This window comes from Camellia sinensis, chromosome 10 (assembly GCF_055761805.1).
Source record: "Camellia sinensis isolate YWXY chromosome 10, ASM5576180v1, whole genome shotgun sequence".
NCBI lineage: Eukaryota > Viridiplantae > Streptophyta > Magnoliopsida > Ericales > Theaceae > Camellia > Camellia sinensis.
Window position 1 is genome coordinate 44,563,541 of NC_138970.1, and position 23,015 is coordinate 44,586,555.

The following is a 23,015-nucleotide window of genomic DNA, read 5'->3' on the forward strand; positions in this document are numbered from 1 at the left end:
TACCCAGTTGCCTGGGGAAGTTGCCCAACAAGATCCATGCCCCATTGGGCAAACGGCCAAGGGCTGGATACTGGGTTCAGATCAGCAGCTGGTTGATGTATCAAAGGTGCAAACCTTTGGCATTGTTCACACTTCTTCACGTAGGCTTCAGCATCCTTTTGCATGTAGGGCCACCAATACCCCTGGGTAATGGCCCTGTGGGCTAACGATCTGCCCCCAACATGGCTTCCACAAATTCCTTCATGAATTTCATATAGGAAATCTTCAACCTGCAAAGGGTGTACGCACCTTAAAAGGGGTCCAGTGAAGGACCTTCTGTAAAGATGTCCATCTTATGTCAGACTGAATCTTGCAGATTTTAATCTGACTTTGTGCGCCTCCTTACGATCTTCTGGCAGCTTTCCTTCTTTTAGGAGTGCAACAATTGCATCCATCCAGCTTGGCCCCATGTCCGCACACATTGCTTGCTGCCCTGTGTTCTCTGGTTCTATGCTCGGGCCCGATATATAGTCGATCATAATTGTCCTTGTTTTTCCAGTCTGTATTGAACTTGCCAGGTTAGCCAACGCGTCGGCGTGGATGTTGTCATCTCGGCTAACTTGGAGTAGTCGGCAGTTCTGAAATAGAGCTGCCAATCTGATGACTTCTTTTGCATATGCCGACATCCTTTCTTCCCTGGCTGCAAATTCACCTGTAGACTGGTTAACAATAAGTTGTGAATCACAAAAAACTATTACCTCATCCGCTTCTGCTGCTGCTGCCAGTTTCAGCCCTGCAATTAATGCTTCGTATTCCGCTTCATTATTTGAGGCCTTGAACCCCAAACGGATGGACTATTCTATTATTTCTCTATCTGGAGATATCAGCAGTACTCCTGCCCCTGCTCCTTGTCGGTTCAAACTTCCATCGACGAATAGTTTGAATGAGTCGCCGATGTAGATGCTGCAGGGTCTGAGCTTTTTCTTCCTTTGCTCTTTTGCCTTTGGCTGGGATTCTCCTTGCTTGCTGGGACAATGCTCATCCTGGCTCAACGGAGCCCGATGTTCGATGGTTTCGGGGGTGAATTCTGCCACGAAGTCGGCCAAAACTTGGCCTTTAACTACTGTTCTCGGCCTGAACTCCAGGTCATACTGCCCTAGGGCTATGGCCCATCTTGCTATCCTTCCTGTTAAGTCTCCTTGCTGCAATAAGGACTTCAGTGGATGCTCTATTAAGACCACAATCTTGTGCGCCTGAAAGTAATGGTTCAACTTTTTTGAAGCCATTACTAAGGCTAGCATTAATTTCTCCAGCGATAGATACCTTGTTTCTGCATCGGCCAAGGTTTTACTTACATAATAAACAGCCTTTTGCTCCCCTTTTTCTTCTCAGATTAGTATTGCACTGACTGCGTGTTCTGAAACTGCCAAGTACAAAAACAGTTCTTCCCCTGGTTCTGGATTGGAGAGAACCGGAGTTGTGGTCAAGTACTTCTTTAGGTCGGTTAAAGCGACTTCGCATTCTTCTGTCCACAGAAAGTCTGTGGCTTTTTTCACCAAGTTGAAGAAGGGTCGGCATTTATCTGAGCTTCTATTGATGAATCTGTTTAGGGCTGTGGCCCTTCCAGTAAGCATTTGAACCTGTTTTGCCGACGTTGGGCTCTTCAGCTCTTGGATGGCCTTGATTTGGTCTGGGCTGGCCTCAATGCCCTTTCTTGTTACCAGATACCCTAAAAACTTACCTGATCCAACTCCAAACGCGCACTTTGATGCGTTGAGTCGAAGCCGGTATGTTTTAAGTATATCAAAGACTTCTTTTAGGTTGGCAAGATGACCACTAGATTCCCTGGTCTTCACGACCATGTCATCGATGTAGACTTCTACCGTTCTGCCAATCAGGTGCTTGAACATCTTTGTTACTAACCTTTGGTAAGTTGCTCTTGCGTTTTTTAACCCAAAAGGCATTACCTTATAATAGTACAAGCTTTTAGGGGTGATGAACGCGGTCTTCTCCTCGTCTGGAGGGTACATGGCAATCTGGTGGTACCCTCTGTATGCATCCAAAAAACTCATCCTTTCGTGCCCTGAAGTTGCATCTACTAGCTGGTCAATCTTGGGCAGAGGAAAGCTGTCTTTGGGGCAGGCTTTGTTGAGGCTGGTAAAGTCTACACAGACCCTCCATTTGCTGTTCTTCTTTTTCACTACTACTGTGTTGGACAGCCATGTCGGGTAGTGAACTTCTCGGATGGCCCTGGCCTCCAGAAGTTTGTCTACTTCTTCTTTTACTGCTTCGACGTGCATCAACGTCGGTCTTCTGGCTCGTTGAATCACAGGTTTTGCCGACCTGTCGACATTCAGTCGGTGACAAGTGACCTCGGGGTCAATGCCAGGCATTTCGTTAGGTGTCCAGGCGAACACCTCAATGTTGGCTCTCAAAAAATCTTCCAGTTCTCTTTCCTCTTCTTCAGCTAAGCCTGAACCGAGAAGAAAGAAGCGTTCTTCGTCGCCCTCCTGGACAATGATTTTCTTTAGTGTCTCTTCACTCTTTTCGGTTGGCTCTTTGCCGACATCATCTAGGACCTCCATGTCCTCGTTTTCAATCTTTGCCTCTTTTGGCTCTCGAATGCTGCAAGTAGACTTCGTTGCTGCCATGGAGCAACTTTTTGCCTGCAGTTGATCTCCTCTGACTTCTTCAATCGCATGCTCTGTGGGGAACCGTAGCAGTTGATGCAATGTTGAGGGAACTGCCCCCATTGCATGCAACCATGGTCTTCCCAAGATGATGTTATATGGCGAGGGTGTGTCAATCACCATAAATTCTGTCTTGATCTTTTTAGTACCAACTTGTACTTCCACGCTTGCTACGCCCAGTGGCCATGTCGGCGTTCCATTGAAGCTGACCATCGAGTTGCTGGATTGTTCCAGATCGTCAGGATGAAGGACCAGCTCCTTGTAACATTTGATGTACATGATGTCACAAGAGCTGCCTTGATCTATTAGGATACGTTTTACTTGGCATTCCCCAACTTAGAGGGATACTACCAAGGCATCATTATGCGGATGCTGGACCATCTCTAGGTCAGCTTCAGTAAAGGTTATCATCGGTCCTTGGCATTCTTCAGGCCGAGGTCTTTTGTGTCTGACCTGGTTCACGTGCTGCAGGTGTTTTACTCTTTGGGTTTCTCCTCGAATGTCGTTTTCGTTCACTTTTGAGTGAATGACATTAACCACCCATGGTCCTCCTGCCTGTGGTTGTTGTGCTGGGGGAGGCGGAGCTGCAGGTGCTTGAGGCAATCTTGCCTGTTCTTCTCTTGTCCCGGCCTCATCAATAAGGTCCCTCAGATGGCCTTGCTTTACCAAATCTTCTAAGTATGCTTTTAGGGCTCTGCAACCCTGAGTTGGGTGCCCTTCTTCATTGTGCTAAGTACAACGCCTACCAACGTTTCTTCCCATGAATTCCCCTGGTGCTCTTACTGGAGTCCTGAAATAGGGTAGGTTTCGTATTTGATCCAAGACTTTATGGATAAGGATTCGGAACACCGTCGTCACCGCCTGTTTACCCTTCAATTCTGTTTCTTGTTTGGTTGGTCCGTTGTTACCTTGGCCTCGCTTCGGCGAGCCGTTTCCTTTCTCCTGCTTTATCTCTTTGTTTCCCGACGTATCTTCCTCGGCTCTGGCGTATTTCTCGATTCTCGCCATGAGTTCTTCTATGTTTTTTGGCAATATTTTTGCCAAAGACTTCCGTAGTGGGCAGTCATCTTTCAGGCCCTTCTTGAAAGACACGACCGCCACTTCTTGGTTGCATTCGGGTATTCGATTGAACACCTCGTAGTACCTCTTTGCGTAGGCCCTAAGGCCTTCTTCCTTGGTGATTCTTAAGGCCATCAAGGCGTCGACCCTCAAGGGCTGTAGTTTGTTCGTCACAAACCTGGCCACAAACATCTCGACTAGGCCTTCCCACGTCTTTACACTTCCCTTCGGTAGTTTATGGAAGTTGGGATCTGACTTACCATCTCGGCTAGGCCTTCCCACTATATAACGCCATTGAATTTAGGTATAGTCCGACATGAAAGTTGGGATCTGACTTACCATCATAAATTTGGAATCTCAGCATACTGAATCTCTTTCGTGCTTCAAATTTGTCCAGTTCCACAGAGAATGGTGTTCTCGGCTTAACTTTGGAAGTCACCTCGGCTTCAACATTCTGCTGCCTCCTTTTGAGGTAATCCCTCAAATCTTCTTTACTCCTACCTGGAGCTCGGCTATCTCTGGACTTCAATCTTTTTGGCACACTACTTTCGGCCTCGTGGTGGACTCGTTTTGATCTCTCTCCATGTGTTGTGTCAAAGCAAAGTGCATGCCCTTGAACATGGCGATGTTCTTTGGGCTCTGGATCCTTCGTGTGATACATCCTTCGGGACTCTTCTCGTCTTGGCTCCTCTCGTCCGCCCTCCCTGGAAGGTTTTTGAGAGTGCCTTCCGCTCCTGGTGTGCTGAGGGACTTCGGGAATTATTCCTCTTCCTCCCTTCTGGGTATTGGTTGCTGGCATCGGTGTATCCTGCAGCGGGTATGGTGGCTGCATGACATTATTTTGCATCATGAAGTTGACGACCGACTGTAGGTCCGCCAACTTGTTTGCCAAGTCTTTTACTTCCTCATTCCTCCGTAGGCACCTATCTCTCTATACCTGAAGGTTATCTTCGTTATAGTACTTGCCTTGGTCTGTCTTCTTTGAAGTGTTGCCCTCCTGGCCGACGTCTTTCTCTTCGTGGCCCTGGCCATGAGTTTCTGTGTTGTGGTCGTCTCCTTCAAAGTCAAGATCAATTGGTCTGCCACTCCTAGCAGGAGTGTCGCCCCCAATGTTTTCCCTCTGTCCGTCACTGGCCATCTATTCTTCTAAGTTCCCACAGACGGCGCCAAATTGTGTGGGTGAAAATCTGACCACACTGCCCGCCTAGTAATCAGCTGGAGAACACCGGCAGAATAGATGGCTTCAGTGAACCTGTAACAGAAAGAAAAGGCTCCGACGGTGGCTCTTCCACCCGGGGGCACTCCGACGATCAAGTCAGTATATCTCTCAAAGATAATCAAGTGCTAAACTCACAAGCTTGAGTATAAAACTGTGTACCTTAGACCCACGGGGGTGCCTCTCTTATATAGTTTACTCAATCCAAGTCCTACTAGAAGCTTGACTTCTATGGACTCCAATTTAGTACTTACTTTGGATTCCTCAAAAGATAAAGATAAACTCCCTAAGAGCTTTATCCTTATCTTAGCAAAGTCTTCTCTTTACTCTAGGACTCTTGTCCCTTATCCGCTTATCTCGGATTTCGATATCTCCGAAGATTACCTCGGCCTTACCTAGGTAATCTCGGCATAACTACCAGGACACGTGGCACCTCGCTTGACACGTCGGCGTCACCATGCCACGTGTTGGTATTCAGAAAATACATGCCCACACTAAGAAAGAGGATTGCTTGTGTTTCACAATTGGCACCAGCCTACTTCATTAATAGGCACCAAAATGAGGTGAAAATTATAATTTGTCTAAAAATAAATCTTTTGACACTAAATTATTTCTAAAAGTACATTTCTTAATGACATTTTAAAATTTTATCATTAGAAGTCTTTTTGTTTTTTGATTGGAAAATGTTATGAACCTCAAATGATTTATTAAATTTTTTACCAAACCTTTTACATGGGTGTGGGACCCACACAAACCCACATGTGTATGGGTCTCACTCCTGTGTAAGAGGTTTGGTAAAAAATTTGATAAATCATTTGGGGTCTCTAACATAACTCTTTCCGTTTTCTGTGATTTTTTTTTTTTTTTTTTAATTTGGGATTGGCGTTTTTGTGATGACTCCATGACAATTGAAATTGATTTCCTAATACTTTTTTACAACAAAAGTTTCACTTGTATAAACAAAAAGAGTAATGCTATACTAATAAAACATATAGCATTGTCCAAAAAAAACTCATACATAATGTCCAAAAAAAACTCATACATAATGCTATAATGATGTTGCTCATTGCATACCTTTCATTTCAAAACAAAATACCATTGAACATGTCATTATTTATAATAATGATATTGTTACATAATTTTTATCAAATATTTTATATAAATTTTATGTATATTTAAAATTTTCTAAACAAAAAAGTTCTCTTCAAAATTTTATGTATATTTAGAATTTTCTAAACAAAAAAGTTCTCTTCAAAATTATTATGCCTCCGTTTGAGAAGTGAGTTGGCTTTTTCACTTCTTTGGCTATTTTAACCTGAAGTTAAAAAGCCTAGTTTAGGAAGAGTTTTTAGTTTTTTTGATTTTTTTGACTTTTCTGTAAGAAAAAGAAAATAATGATTATGAGTTTGATATGATATTTTGTCTTATTAGACTAAAAAACTTATTTTATTTTTTATAACTATTTTAGCCAAAATAGCCTAGAAACTAACTTTCCAAACGGAAGCTATGTTGCGGTGCATTAATACAATCCCAGCGCCCAATGAAGATGCCACTGGCACCCTTTTGAAGGAATTTGTAATTTGGTGTGCTATTAATCACATGCCATTTTGTTATAATTGAATATAATTTTAGTGTGACATTATTAATTCAATTTCCACTTATAAGTGGCTAATCAAACATGATTGGGCCGAGCCGAAAAGGTTGTTGAATTGTTGACGTCACAAGATATGGGGCGTTATAATAAAAATGTCATACTTTCAATTGGAAATTAAATATAACGATGATATGAAGTTACTAGTGACATATGATATTATAAAACTAATAATAAAATGGGAATTATGGATCACTATTGTGCGGTTTGCATAGTACTGATTGTTGTGCGACTTGTGAGAATTATTTTAAATTTATTTTGATAATCGAAATCGTTTAATTTTTTTTTAAAATATCGATTAAAAGCTTTTTGTAAAAAATCAAATTTATTAGATATCGATTAAGCCTTCATCAACTCGCATTTGTATATATAAAAAAACAAATATGTAAATATTAAACTAAATACAAATGCAAGTTGATGACGGATCTATCGATATCTAATCAATTTATTTTTTTACAGATATGTTTTACTTAATATTCTTTCAAATCTGAACGATTTAGATCACTAAAAAAATTCCAAAATAATTCCCATGAACCGTTCACCAGTCACTGTTATCCAACTCCAATAAATGGAGCAATAATCTTACCACATTGCCACATATATATATATATATATATATATATATAAAGGTACTTATGTGTGAATCCTAATAAGTAGATTTATTATTTAATAGGTCTTATGATAAAATTTTGTCATAAAAAAATGTCAATAATTACAAGTTTTAGCGACAATTTATAAAAATCATAATAAAAAAAAGTCACTAATTGTTAATTTTTAGCGATAATTTTACCAATACTTATTTTTAATGGGACTAGATGAGAATTAAGTTCAACTATTAGGATCTATTGGTAGTTTACCCTAAAAAAAATACAGTGATGTTACATGCACCAATTGATATATCAATTAGTATACCAACATATGTTATGACATTGTCACAACTATGGACTTATCCATTATATAAATTACAAAGATTTAAAATTTCTAAAATTATGTCACATCGTTTATTAGTGTATCAATTGATATACCAATTGGTGCTTATAATTTTATTTTAAAATAATTAATAATAATATTTATTATTATTATTATTATTAAATGGTTATACTAAAAAAAAATCCATACTCTTTTCTCAATTTGAGTAGGGCCAATGCCAGCCAATATGTTGGAATTATATGTGGATATGTACATTTGGATTTTGTCAGTTTTAATATGTATTGGAAAGGGTTTTGCTGAAAGTGGACATTTTCGGCAGCTGGGTTAGAAGGTGGAGAGATCACACAATTTCCTTGAGAAATGAACAGGCATTTTTATCGCTCAACCGTGATTTATACATCCAGTGGGGGTCGACTCGTGAGGTGGCGACCCCCTATTTGCTAAAAATATAAAAAAAAAAAAAAAAATTTTTTTGGGCCAATCCCCCAGTGACACCTCACTGGGGGTCGACCCCCGGGAGGTAGGAAGCATTTCTGTTTTATCGCTGGCACCTAGTGGAGTCTTGGGACTTGATATATGCATAGAAAATGAAAATGCATTTTGTTTGGTTCCCATTTTTTAAAAATAGTTTTTAGAAAATTTTATATTTTTATTTTTCGTATTTTTTTGTTTTTATTGAATTTTTTTAATATTTTATGCAAATTTTTTACTTTTTAGACACACGTAACATAAATACATCTAAAAAGTAAAAAAAATGGAAAAAAAATCTTTTAAAAATTCACTAAATACAAAAAATACAAGAATTTAGTACATTTTTTGTATTTTTATATATTTCTTAATTTTTTAAAATATTTTTTCACAGTTTTTTTACTTTTTAGACACATCTAAGTAAGGTGCATCTGAAAAAAGTAAAAAAAATGTTTAAAATTTTAAAAATATTTACTAAAAACAAAAAAATACGAAAATCAAAAAATTCAATTTTCGAAAAACTTAATCCAGAAAACTCAAACCAAACACAATGATTAGTGTTATAGTGTGCCTTAAAAGTGCTTCTCATTTTATTTTGTAAGTTAAAAATTAATAATATAAAATTAAAAATTAAAAGTAATTCTCATTTAATTTTGAAAATTTAATTTATTTAAATTATTTATGTCTAATAAATTAAGCAAAAGCTCTAACAAATAATATAGCGTAAACTTTCGTAATAAAACAATTATAAATAATTCAAATAAGAGAAAACAATGTTAGATATATCAAGTAACCACATTATTGTTGTCTTCATTAGAAAGGTTTGAAACTCGTTGTATCATAGTGGGGTGTGGGGTTAATAGATGACGTTATATTTTTTTAAAAAGTTAAACTTAAATTTAAGATAATTTGAGAAACTCGTGGGGTTGATTGATTAAGTTTTATTTAATAATGATTTAAATTGTTTATTTTTTAAGTTTTTTAGTGTATATTATTTATAAAAAATAAATTAAATTGGTATGATAATTATAATATCTTTATTTTATAGCTTATATATATATATATATATATTTTAAATGAACTATAAAATGTTATGATTATTTGTCCTGATGTCACAGAAGTTTGGATCTTTATTGGTTGATTTTTACAAATCAATAATCGACATATAACATACAAGTTATTAAAATTAAATTTAAAATAATATTTTTTTAATTTGATCTATATAAGATATTATAATAAAATTTAATGAATTGCAATCATAATAATGAATATTAAATACAAATTTTACAAAGAACTCTCAAAGTGGGAAAAAAAACTTCAATAGTACACCGAGAATAAAACTCATACGTAGATAAAGAGATTCGAACTACTAATTTTCTAATAAGATATTTAAAGATGTTAAATATATATATATATAACCCTAATTATTTTTGCTGTGAGGCTTTTTTGAGACTTTTTTGATTATTTTAGCTACAAAAGACAAAATAGGCTATTTTAGTCACAAAAAATAAAATATCACATCAAACCCATTATTAAACTCTTCTCTCACAAAAAAGTCAAAAAAAAATAAAAACTTAAAAAGTCCTTCCCAAATCAAGTTTTTTAACCCAGATCAAAATAGTAAAAAAAAAATCAAAAAATTAAAAAGTTAGCCCACTTCTCAAACGGAGACTAAAGTGCCACATTAGTATGGGACTTTCTTCTGCCTCGCTTCCGCTACTCTCTCGAGGGGGAATTGTGGAAAATGTTTTGGAGTTTCATACAAAGGAGCTTTAATAATTTTTATGCATATGTAGATTTTATTTGATATGATGTTTTGATTTTTTTTTTAAAATTTTTTTTATATTGATAGAGTTTCATTAAAATTTTAATTTTAAAGAATGAATCGTTACTATAATATAAATCTTCAACTATTCCAGATTTGGAGTTACGAGGATGTAAAATAATATATATAATATGCTTTGCTCTGCTTTTTATAATATATAATGTAGCTGTCATATGATAAGTGATAAGATTCGCTTTCATATCAATTGTTTGATTTATTTATTTGGATATATCAAGCTTGTCGTCAACTCGTGATACAAAGAGATTTTCATTTATTTATTAATTTATAGGTTTATTAGTTGCCAAAGTATAAAACTTTCATTTATTCATTTAATGTGAGTTATTTATATTCATTTAATGTGAGTTATTTATTAATGTTTGATTAGAGTACCTCTAACCATATGAAAAATTTTAAATAAAATAAAATTTGTTGGGATCAAGGTCCTATCGAGGGCAAATACCATATTTTTAAGTATCCAAACAGTGACGGAGACAAGTAAAAATTGGAGAGGCACGTGCCGCCTCTCAATTTTTGAAAAATTACACTTTTGTTTCTAGTAAAAAAAAATCAATTTAATCTATTTAGATATGATATTAAATTTTTAAATCACTATTTTCTTTACATTTTCTATTCAAAAAAACTTGTTTAATATATTATTATAGGGCTATTTGGAAAGTGTTAGATTAATATACCTTTTGATTTTTTACAAAAAAACGTGAAACATAAGTTAAATTTGAATTGATGTGGTAAAGAGGTGATATGACACAAATAAGATGATTGTAACCCACATAGGATAATGTACTAAAATGACATATGCTATTTTAGCACATGCCAAACAAAGCCAAACCAATTTTTTATATTAGAAAAATATTATATGTCACTGAATTTTTTGTTATATCACCTATTATATGAATACTCATAATTAGTTCCTTTGTTTAGAGATACTTATTACACAATTAACAATAACTAATAATATACTATTATGTAATTCAATGATTCAAAACTGTAAAAATAAATAAATAAATAAATAATAAATAAGTGATATATAGCAGTATCTTTGTATTATTTATTTACCTTATCTCTCGATTCTTTTATTGTTATTATTATTATTATTATTATTATTATTGCTATCTACATCTCTTTTGTGTGTGTAACCTAATATAATTTTGTTTTCATATTTTATAAGGCTTGTGATTATTTTTCAAATCATGCGATTATCATACATAAAGTCTAATTAAAAACAAAAGAATGATTAAGATTGGTTAACTCGAGCTTATATATTTAAATATAGCATTTGCATTACGATGTTTTTTATTCCTACCATCAAATAAAAATTAAGTTAAGTCTGATTGTGATTTTTGTTAAGATTTCAACTCAGTGATGCCTCTCTAAACCAAAATTTTGACTCCACCACTGTATTCAAATTAGTGATTTTGTTAGGAAGAAAAAAAAAATTTGTTGATAACTTTTACTAGAAGTTTTTGTTTTTAATGTAATTTGATTTAGCATGTTTCTTTTTTTTTTTCTTTTTGTTGGAAAATTGGTTTTATTAGGCTTATTTTGGGTCATATTTGAGCCCAAAATTAAGTTGGCCCCAAACGTCTTTTGGGGCGGGTCCGAAGAGGTGACGTGTTCCTTGTCGCGTGATAAGTCACACGGTGAAGACAGTTCGTCAAAGCCATTTTTGAGTGAATGGGAAGTTGACATCGTTTTCGGGTTCGTGGACTGGACAATTTAAAGAAGTAAATGTGGGTTTCTTTGAAATAGATTGTCCCACATTAAAACTTTAAGAGAGCTTGTGTATGTTTATAAGCTCTAGACTACAACACTTGGGTTGAGCCCCAAGAGGCACCCCAAGTTTGTAGAAGGGAGGAGTTATGGACAAAGTGAACCTTAAGCCAAACCACTACACACGCGCCGCTACCGCCGGCAAAGCTGGGCACGAGTGTGGGTCGAGTCGGTTCTTATATTAATTTTTTATAAAATAAAATTCAAATTTTGTGCCAAAAATTGAATTTATTTTCTGTCCATTTCCAGTCCAAATTCCACACAATTTCAAACTGGTTTTACAGTTATTTAACTGCTCTTTTATTAATTTTTTATAAAATAAATTCAAATTTTGTGCCAAAAATTGAATTTATTTTCTGTCCATTTCCAGTCCAAATTCCACACAATTTCAAACTGGTTTTACAGTTATTTAACTGTTAGAAACTGCCCAGTTGAACCGGACAGATTCTTTACCAGTTCAAACAGGTTCATAGAGTTCGGACAGATCAACTATTCCTGCAGTTATCTATTTGAATAGTGCTTGTACCTATTCAATTTAAATGTGCACCTGTTCACTTCAAATTAGCACCTATTCGGGTCAGATTTTTTGCCTATAAATACAGCTATGTTCTAGCAGTTTTGTGGATCCAGAAAACACCCAAAATATCATCTTTTGCAGTCTATTTCTTTCTTTGTTTGCATTATTCTTCATATTAGTTATTTAAAGAAAAATGTAGAGAGTAATAGAACACAAGGTTCTAGTTCGTCGGACAAATTTGTTTGGAGTGCTACTACAAATTTGTGAAGATCATTGTATCCTAGGAGATAGACGCCATTAGTCCATAAGCACTGAAGTAGGGCGAATCTGTCTTAAGGACAGAGTATCACACACTCGACTTGGTCTTTTATTTTTCATTCGGTTCGATAAAATAAATTCTATAAGTTATTTATTTTATTTTGTTTGATATAGTTTCAATTTATTTATTTACACAGAAGTTTGTTCCAACAATCTTAAGACAAAATCGAATTATTTTGTTTACAGAATTTTTCATTTGTTTCCCTTTCTCTTTCTTCTTTTACAAAAATTATTTTTTGTGGATTTACAAAATAATATTCTAGTTGGAAAAACAAATAGTGATTATATACTATTTGAAAGATATTAGAAATATACTGTCTATTTTCTTTGACAACTAGTAATAATATACTGGTGTCTTAACAATTCAGAATATTTATTTGTGGAATTTTTTTAGAAATTAATTTTGATTTTCAGAAATTATTTCTAAGTATTCATTAATTAAAATTCTGGTTTAGTGTTTTAATTATTGAAGTATTACATAAATTTAATTTTATGTGTGGAATTAATTTGGTTAAATAAAATTTTATTTTATTTCCAAATTAATTGAAAAATAAAAGTTACATTTCTTGTTTCTTTTATTTTTACAGAATTTAATTCTATGAATTTTGTTTAATTTTCTGTGTAGTATAAATTCTAATTCTAATTATAATTTTGTGTTATAATTTAGAATTCATGGCTACTGAAACTAATGCCCAAACAAGTACTAGTGTGGTGGCTACAATTGTGCCAACCCCCTCTCCTATTGTGACAGTACCGGTAAATCACAGTGAGAAGCCAAAGAAGTTCTCTGGAACTGATTTTAAAAGATGGCAACAATAAATATTGTTCTATCTTACAATTCTAAACCTGACTCGTTTTCTTCGTGGGGATGCTCCTATTTTGAAAGATGATGAAACCGACCGGCGAGTGGTTGCTGCGGTCGATGCCTGGAAACATGCTGATTTTCTTTGCTGGGACTACATTTTGAACGGACTTGACAACACATTCTACAACATCTACAGTCCTATCAAGACAACAAAGGAACTTTGGAAGTTTTTGGAGAAAAAATACAAAACGGAAGATGCCGGCTCAAAGAAATTTGTGGTTGGCAAATTCTTGGATTTTGTGATGGTTGATTCTAAGACTGTGATCAGCCAAGTTCAAGATCTCCAACTCATTCTGCATGACATTTACACAGAGGGAATGTCTCTCAGTAAATCTTTCAAAGTTGCAGCCTTAATTGAGAAATTACCACAAGGCTGGAAAGAATTCAAAAACTACCTCAAACACAAGTGCAAAGAAATGTCTTTGGAAAAAATTAATTGTGTGTTTGAGGATTGAGGAGGACAACTGCAATTCTGAAAAGCGAGCTGGTAAGCATCATATGGAGTCTAAGGTAAATGTGGTGGAACATACTTCAAAAACCAAGAAACGAAAGTCTTCTGGAGAAAGTTCATCATAAGGCTCTGAAGGGGAGGAAAATAAAAAGTACAAGTTTAATGGCAAATGTTACATCTGTGACAAAGAGGGACATCGGGCCAAAGATTGTCGTAGCAAAGGCAAAAGCAAAAGAAGAACAAACAAGAAGCCTGCTTAAGCCCATTTGACCGAAGTGGACAATATTTCCAATGGTGTAGATGACATTAATCTTTTTGCAGTTGTTTCCGAGGCAAATCTTGTCAGAAATCCTAAAGAATGGTGGGTAGACACTGTGCTACTCGCCATATCTGTGCCGACAAAAAGATGTTCACATCTTGTTCTACAGTGGACAATGGTGAACAACTTTTTATGGGTAACTCCTCAACTTCCAAAGTTGAAGAAAAAGGGAAGATTGTTCTAAAGATAACATCTAGAAAGGAACTCACTATCAACAATGTGCTGCATGTATCGGACATTCGCAAGAATCTTGTTTCAGGATCTTTGTTGAGTAAGAATGGATTTATGCTAGTGTTTGAGAGTGATAAATTTGTACTTACTAAGAATGGGATGTATGTAGGAAAATGTTACATGTCTGATGGCTTTTTCAAGATGAATGTAATGACCGTTGTACTCTTAGTTATTAATAAAAATGCATCTTCTTCTTACTTACTTGAGTCTTCAAATTTATGACACAGTAGACTAGGACATGTTAATTATGGATCTTTGCATAGATTAATTAAGACGAAATGTTTACCTAAATTTGACATTGATTCAAATCATAAATGTGAAATTTGCGTTGAGGCAAAATTTTCCAAAACTCCTTTTCATTCAATTGAAAGAAATACGGAACCACTTGAATTAATTCATAGTGACATTTGTGATTTTAAATCAATTCAAACTAGAGGTGGGAAAAAATATTTTATCACTTTTATAGATGACTATACTAGATATAGTTATGTTTATTTAATTCGAACCAAGGATGAAGCTTTGGAAACTTTCATTCAATATAAGAATGAAGTTGAAAATCAACTAGGTAAGAAAATCAAAAAACTAAGAAATGATAGAGATAGTGAATATGAATCACCTTTTGGTGAGTTTTGTAAAGAACATGGAATAATTCATCAAACCACCGCTCCTTACTCACCTCAGCAAAATGGAATTGCTGAAAGGAAAAATAGGACTTTAAAAGAAATGATGAATGTCATGTTAATAAGTTCTGGATTACCTCAGAACTTGTGGGGGGAAGCAATACTTTCTGCTAATTATATACTTAATAAAGTACCCTGAAAGAAAGTAAATCAAACACTTTATGAATTGTGGCATGGAAGAGTACCATTCTACAAATACTTAAAATTGTTGGGGTGTTTGGCTAAAGTGACTATTCCTAGTCCTAAAAAGACTAAGATAGGTCCTAAGACCATTGATTGCATTTTCATTGGTTATGCCAAGAATAGTAGTGCATATCGGTTTTTAATTTATAAATCAGAACATACCGAAATGCATGTAAATACTATTGTTGAGTCTCGGAATGCATCATTCTTTGAACATGTATTTCCAAATAAGACGAGAAAAGAGACTAGTACTAATAAAAGATCTTTTGATGCTATTACTAGTAATGATCAAGAACATGATCAAGAGCAAGAGTTAGATCAAAATGAGGAAGAGGAACCTAGGCGTAGTAAACGTGCTAGAACCTCAAAATCTTTTGGTCTAGATTTTCTAACATATTTGTTAGAAAATAAGCCTTTAACTTTTAAAGAGGCTATGTCCAGTCCTGAAGCTCCTTTCTGGAAAGAAGCTGTTAATAGTGAAGTTGAATCCATCTTGCAAAATCACACTTGGGAATTGGTGGATTTGCCACCAGGTTGTAAACCTCTTAGGTACAAGTGGATTTTCAAAAGAAAAATGAAAACGGATGGATCAATTGACAAATACAAGGCAAGACTTGTGGTCAAAGGGTATAGAGAAAAAGAAGGTCTTGATTACTTTGACACATACTCTCTGGTTACTAGAATAACATCCATTAAAACACTACAAGAAATTGCATTTTTCGCAACGCAACAAAATATGTTGCTAAAAGGGAAAATTCGTTGGCAAAGAGTTTTACCGACACACAAAGCTACGTTGGCAACCCGTAGGCAAAAGTGAGTTGGCAAAAGTTATTGCCGACGAAATTATGATTGCGTTGGTAAAAGTAATGCCTTTAGCGACGAATATAGTCGTCGCTAAAAGCCTCCATCCATCGTCGGCAATTTACCTTGCGTTGGTAAAAGTCATTCAAATATGATGATTGTGCGGCACTTTTCGCGACACAAATTTGCATGGGCAAAAAATATACTTTTAGCAACAACATATGCGTCGGCAAAAGTAAATTTTTGGCGACACATTTACGTCGGTAAATGTTGCCATTTGCCGACGATTTGTTTGTCGCTAAAGCTTTACTTTTGGCAACGACAAATTGGCATTGGCAAAAAATACACTTCTACCAACACAATATGAGTGGGAAAAAGTAACTTTTAGCGACACATTTACGTCGGTAAATGTTGCCATTTGCCAACGATTTGGTTGTCGATAAAGCTTTAGTTTTGGCAACGACAAATTGGCATTGGCAAAAAATACACTTTTAGCAACACAATATGAGTGGGCAAAAATAAACTTTTAGCTACACATTTACCGACAAGTTATTTGTCGAGAAAGCTTCACTTTTTAACAACGACAAATTTGCAACGGGAAAAATAATTGAAACTCATTTATAATTTTTTAAAAGATATACAGGTTTACAAGAGGCATCCCTCAGGCACCACTATAACAAACTAATAACATGGATATGAAATCACACAAAATACCCCCTCCATACCCCCTCTATACCCTTCCAGCCAAAACACCAGCAGTTGCCCGAACTTACACCTAATGACAACCCCCATTAATGAAAACCTGATCTATTACAGATTGGACAAAAAGTCCTGCACCCTTCCAAACATCAACAACACCAGCAAACATCCAACAACAACACAGCAGCACCTCATCGTAACAAACACCATCACAGTAGCATCACCACAGCATCTTAGCAACAGCAGCAACATCATAGCAGCACCAGAAGAATAGCAGACCAGCAAACTGATTCAACACAGATCATCACCAGTTCAGAAAACCATTTCAACTCGGCAGTGTAATGAGTAAAAATGTCACATGAGTAAAAGTGTCATATGAGTAGAAGTGTTAGTGCTTCTTGCATTAAGGTCTGGTTACTTGTTAGACAGATTTGAATTAGACATAAATTCAGCAAATAGGAAAACAAAAGCATGAAAGGAGTAGCCTACTCCACAAGGGTGGCTTGAGATACACACACAAGTCAACAGGGAATTTCCACACTGGCTCTTTAATTCCAACTCTAAATTCATAATCAAGCAGGGGCCTCTTTATGTGGACACTAGTAAACCATAATGAGAAATAAACTTTCTAAAAATTACCCCATTTAGAGACTGTAAAGTATTCAAAATCTACCAAAATAAGTAATTCTAAACAAGTAATTGGCTGGATTATAGCCCAAGAGAAGTCTACTAACCAAGACACAAACTATAGCAAAGAAATCCCTAAAAATAAAATACATCCAGAACATTCTGAAGCTCCTAATAGGGGACTAACAAATTCTAATCAAGAATAAAATGAAGACTCATAAATAAACAAACTTCATACTAACTAGACAAACTTGACATTATTTGCTTGGGATTTGTCCTCTTCTACTTACTGCTTCTGCATCACAATGTCACACATTCATGTGAATAATTGGGGCTTATGTTTTCAATGAAAGAACTGAGATTTCAACTATATTACACTGAAAATCAATTGTGAGAACAAGATGGAAAAATTTGTTACTAGCAACGTGGTCAAGCAAGACGAACTCAACACTGGAAACAGTTTTGAGGCATGAGAGTTAAATAATAGGAAGGCAGTTTTAGCTCCTGAGACATTTACGTAAGATTTTTCTACAAAATTAGACCTCAGAACTTAAATCTGTTTTCTTATGTTGTAGAGCTTTTAAAAATCATTATTGAAAGTCTCAATGTGTCCAAATTCATTGATGAAGAAATGATTACCGAGTGGTGTTCAAGTCTAAAATTTTAGTATGCATTTAGCAGATGGTCCTCAAGTAAGTGGTGTTCAAGTCTAAAATTTTAGTATGCATTTAGCAGATGGTCCTCAAGTAAGTGTCCTAAATGCTAAATCCACCACAAGAAAGGAAGCATAATTTGAATGGAATTATAAAACTGCAGTTAGCATTTAATTCACCCAAAACCCCCATTGAACTTAACTTCAAAGTCAAGAAGAAAAGAAATTACTCATAATACACTTGAACAACACTAAGAAACTTACAACATGAGAAGACTTACCAAATTTTGAACAAAAGTATTCGGGAGATGTTTCGTTTGATTATCCCTTAGCAACTGGGGAACATGATTCTTGAAAACCTTGTAAAATTGAATCCAACGGAAGGATGTCTAGTAGCAAGGTAACACAGTATCTGCTTAAGAAAACACTAACAAATTCCAAGAATGTCATGAAAAAAAAACTAACTACGGCATTTACATATACCAACACCAACCACCAAAACCTTGAATACCTATTGAGTTAGTATAAAAATGCACAGATCTTTGAAAGTAAATAGATGTTCCCATGTATGTGTATACATGTAAGCACATAACAAGAAGGGCTTTCAGTGTTCAATAAATTTTGCAGCTAATTTCTTTAAAGGCATGGGTTCTACAAAATCAGTTCATTGTCAGAAACAGAACGTGCCAATCAGTGCCATGGTCTCAACTGGTGCCCATGGTGCAAATCAGATTATTAGCAGTCTCATCTATCAAGGTTGTGCCTGATCTAGAATTGGCAATTTCAAATCAGAATGCTTATAAGGAATGCTTCAGGACTAGAAATATTTAAATTTTAAACACACAACATAGTCCTCAGTAAAGAATTGTGAACAATAATTTACCATGAATTTCCAGCAGCATTAGAAATAATGTCATAAATTATCCATGGATGAATACCAGCTTGGGCACCAAGAGAAATGGCCTCCACAGAAGAAACAAAATAAATGCCCTCAAGCAGCTCTATTACCATTTTAATTTTGCTGCAATTTAAAAAAGAAAAGTAGACATTAACAATAACATCATCTAATATGATATTAGAACACCTAACATAAATAAACAAAGAAGAAGGGCCATTCCCCTGTGCCAATCCCTGTTAAATTGGGTTAAACACCTAGCACAAACAAATTTACTATCAAGTGGCACAACCAAGACACAATTAAATTATCATTTGAAAAGTATTGTTCAGAGATATGAAATTACTTAAATTTCTATTGGAATATTCAAGAATCATTTAGTTGTAAGTTTATAGTAAATTAGATTTGACTTGGTTTACACAATCACTAGTGTAATATTAGGTCAGGTGTTGTTTTTTGCGCAAAGCCATTAGTTTTTTTTTTTAACCAAATTTTAATTCCACTTTTTGTTTCCGATATTTACATGTTATCAAAGCCATATCACTACTAAGAAGCAGCCTATCAATTCTTGTATTCCTGTCAAGTAAAAAAAATCTCCTATGGTTTCCTGGTGCTGTCTTGTGAATTTTCTAGTCTCCAATGGTTCAATAGCTACATGTCGAATATTGTTATAATTTAGCAATAAAAAGAGACAAAATGGTATATATTAGCAATGTTGCTCCAATGATGACTTTGCTCCCTCCATTTATTCTCCCATTTCAACTATCATTTCAAAATAACAAGTACATGCTACTTAATCAAACTTTATTAACTTAATTTAGAGTTACATACTGCAAAATAAAATAACATAAGACATAATCATGGAAGAGGAAGAACATAATAATTTGAGTTGCTTGATCATGCCAAAATTTTTGTGCCTGATCGTTCATTTAGAGGTATCTCAAGCCAGCTCTTGTGAAATGGATCCTGTGCTCTAACCATGATCACTTAAAATTGAAAGCATTTAGTGATGCAAATTGGGTTGGTTCAGTCGATGATAGACAAAATGCAAACATGTGTGTATAAGAAGAGAACATGTGCCTACTTTTGGTGTCTCTCATTAGCCTTTTCCTGTATTTATCTCTCTTCTCTTTATCTCTCTCTCTCTCTCTCTCTCTCTCTCTCTCTCTCTCTCTCTCTCTTCTTGTCTTCATCTTTTACCCTAAATTTAATTGTCATCAATTTTATACGAAAATTTGTCTCAACAACACAATTCAAATTGTTCTAAAATCTAAACATGACAAAGAAATTGGTAAGATTGCGAAGAAATCCCACCTTCCAGCACCAAGTGCCCCCTCAAAAACATAAAGTTTCTCACTCATAGCTGTTTGAAAAACACAATAGTTTGTCTTAGAGATGTAATAGAAAATTTAAAAGCAGTGATCAAAAAACTGAATCCTCATGCAAGTGTTGCAGAGTAGTGACATAAGTAGATTGTACCAGAGAGAACAGGGCGTGCCCTTGTAATGGCATCCGACTGTCCTGATGAAATAATCTGCGTATTATAGAAATATCAGCTTCAGCCAGCTATAAAATAGCAAAACAAAAGCAAAATGATCCTCTACTTATGTGAGGAAGAAATAGGATATGAGATATATAATCTTACCATTATTTTGCCATTCAAAACCTCTGACATTCCCTTAGAGACATATATATCAACTACAAAAACTCTCTCCAAATCCTCTGCTAGAGTAGAAACAGATTAATGATTAGAGGAGTTAGAAAATGTTCAATGCAGATGTAAGTTTAGCACAAGCTGAGCAAACACCAAATTCTTTCTTTTGCTTTTCCATTAAGTTAGATGTAACCAGTAACCAGTAGACTTCTAGGGCATGTTTGATTGGGTGGATTAGAGCATGGGATTGAGATTATTAATCCGTGGGCCCAATTATCCTATGTTTGTTTTAACATTTTGGTTTAGGAGTATTAATCCAATGGATAATTAATCCAACAAATTTGTAGGATTATTAGTAATGGGGTAGGGGTGGGATTATTAATCCAATAGATATTAATCCAATTGGATAGTGAATACCACACTAATTTAATAGGATTATTAATACTTCACTATTAGTCTTGTGAATCAAACATGACCCTAAGGCATAAATTTGGTATAACAGTAAAGTACACATTATTATTGAATGTTCTACTCTCTTCTCTTTTCTTTTCTTTTTTTCTTTTTTGCTTTTTTTGATAAGTAAATAAAGTATAGATTCATAGAACACAAAGGGTCATCACCCCTGTACATTAGAGATTTGCAGACAGAAGAACAAAAAACAAAACAAAAAAAGAAAGATAGACATTAAACCTTCCCCAAAAGATAAACAAAAAAAGAAAAAATAAAATGATTTAACTATGAACTTTCTCCCTTGTCCTTTCATTTCAACTCACCTCCCCTGCCCTCATTAACCTTCATATCAATAATGGAGGGCATGATCCACTAGGCAGAGTTAAAAAGTTGCTAAAGCTCTATAATCTCATTAATGGAAAAATAAAGATAAGAACAACTATGGCCGTCTATGATAAATCTAGAGTAAAAATGATGAAATAGAAAAAAAAAAAAAAAAAAAAAAAAAAAAAAAAAAAGAAGAAAGAGTATCATAACACACTGTTGAGCTGCCGATAAATCTAAAACTAAATAGCACAAAACTACGACGACATCCACCAACAAACCAGACAGAACAGAAAAGTTAACCAAGAGTATAAAAGAAAATTCTATACAAATATTTTTTTTATCTAGAGAAAATAAATTGCCTGTGAGTCGCTTCTCGAGCTTCTGTATATGAGCAGGTAGTATGGTTGAATGGAGAATGATGACAGCATCTTTGCGTAACCCTGCAAAACCAGAAAATAGTATATTCTGAACATCAACCAAGAAGACTAATTATAAATTCAGTAAACATTAAGGATCTCCACAAAACCTTTTAAAGCACTCTCATGACCAAAAAGTAGGTCATTTATTTGATCTGCATGAGATATCAATACAACCAAAGCTACAACATCTGCATGCAAAGAAATGAGAGAAGGAAGCATCAGAAAGTCAATTTTTAGCTCTTCAAAAAAATAAGGTCACAATTTATAGAGAAAATAAAAGAAGAACATATTCAGTCAACTATGATCCAAAAGTATATATATATATATATATATCATTGTTTTTAAGTGTTTCTTTAGGTAGCTAAATGTACTGAGTTTTTGGTGCCTTCTAAGTTTTTAGGTGTTTCTTTAGGTAGCTAAATATACTATTCAAAGTCATTTTGAACCCTTATATTCCTTTTACCAATCAAAGTCATTTAACCCCTTATCTCCCTTCATACCAATCAAAGTTTATTAATTACAATCAGAGTGCTTTTGGAATCAAAGTCAAAGTCATTCAAACACACAGCAAAATTCATTCCTTTTGGAATAAAAAATTCAATCGCGAAATGCCCTAAATTCAATCGTGAACAAATTCAATGAACAAACAGAGAGATGGGAAATGAAGACAGACCTTAAAGGCTTGTACGGCATAGCCAGAGCGAAGGAGTGAGGAAGCCAATTGCAAGCTCAGTTGGTCCAAGCCAACGAACCCAATTACACTCTGAGACGCCATTGGTGCGAGTTCAAAGGACATTTATAAAGGTTAGATTTCCTCCATCAAAAGAAATTCCCAATGCACAATAAAGTATTCCCAAGTAAAACTCCATGTCACATAAAATGGGAGTAACAGATAACCTTTGAACTTATATATTGTTCTCTATTTTTCTTTTTCTTTTTCTTTTTATACTATCTCTTTCACACTCACACACAACCACTCACTCACTCATTGGTGTGCAATAATGTGAGATCTCTTTTGTACATCATTTTGTTAGTAGTTACCACTAACCAATAAAGAAAATGGAAGATTTTTTTTGTCTCCATGCCATGATTGGTTGAGCTCTAGCATGGAGTTTATATCCAATCAAGAACAACCAAAGAAAGCAAAAACAAAACCACAAAACAGCAGCAGATAGTATCATACATCAATTGTTAAAGGACACCCAAATGAACCTTTGCAAATTCAATAAATGAGTTCACCCCATCTACATATGGTTGACTGAATCTATCAGAAATTAACATCCAACTCTTGTCCATGTCTGATCATAAGATAGTAGTTAAT

General features: G+C 34.8%; 1 protein-coding gene across 1 annotated transcript; it reads right to left on the minus strand.

Moving 5' to 3' along the window:
* Positions 1–16,781: 16,781 nt before the first annotated feature.
* Positions 16,782–22,469, minus strand: LOC145789164 (uncharacterized). The gene is made up of 8 exons (XM_082889995.1): positions 22,368–22,469; positions 21,802–21,931; positions 21,635–21,715; positions 20,490–20,566; positions 20,324–20,378; positions 20,159–20,207; positions 18,833–18,970; positions 16,782–16,956 (listed from the first exon to the last, which is right to left on the minus strand). The coding sequence occupies exons 1-8, from the start codon at positions 22,467–22,469 to the stop codon at positions 16,782–16,784; spliced, it is 807 nt and encodes a 268-aa protein (XP_082746121.1).
* Positions 22,470–23,015: the final 546 nt, after the last annotated feature.

Coding starts and splice junctions, on each gene's coding strand:
- LOC145789164 (XM_082889995.1), bottom strand. CDS start 22,469: ATGGCGTCTCAGAGTGTAATTGGGTTCGTTGGCTTGGACCAACTGAGC. Junction 21,932..22,367: donor ATGCCGTACAAGCCTTTAAG/GTCTGTCTTCAT, acceptor TTTTTTGAAGAG/CTAAAAATTGACTTTCTGAT. Junction 21,716..21,801: donor TCATGAGAGTGCTTTAAAAG/GTTTTGTGGAGA, acceptor CTGGTTTTGCAG/GGTTACGCAAAGATGCTGTC.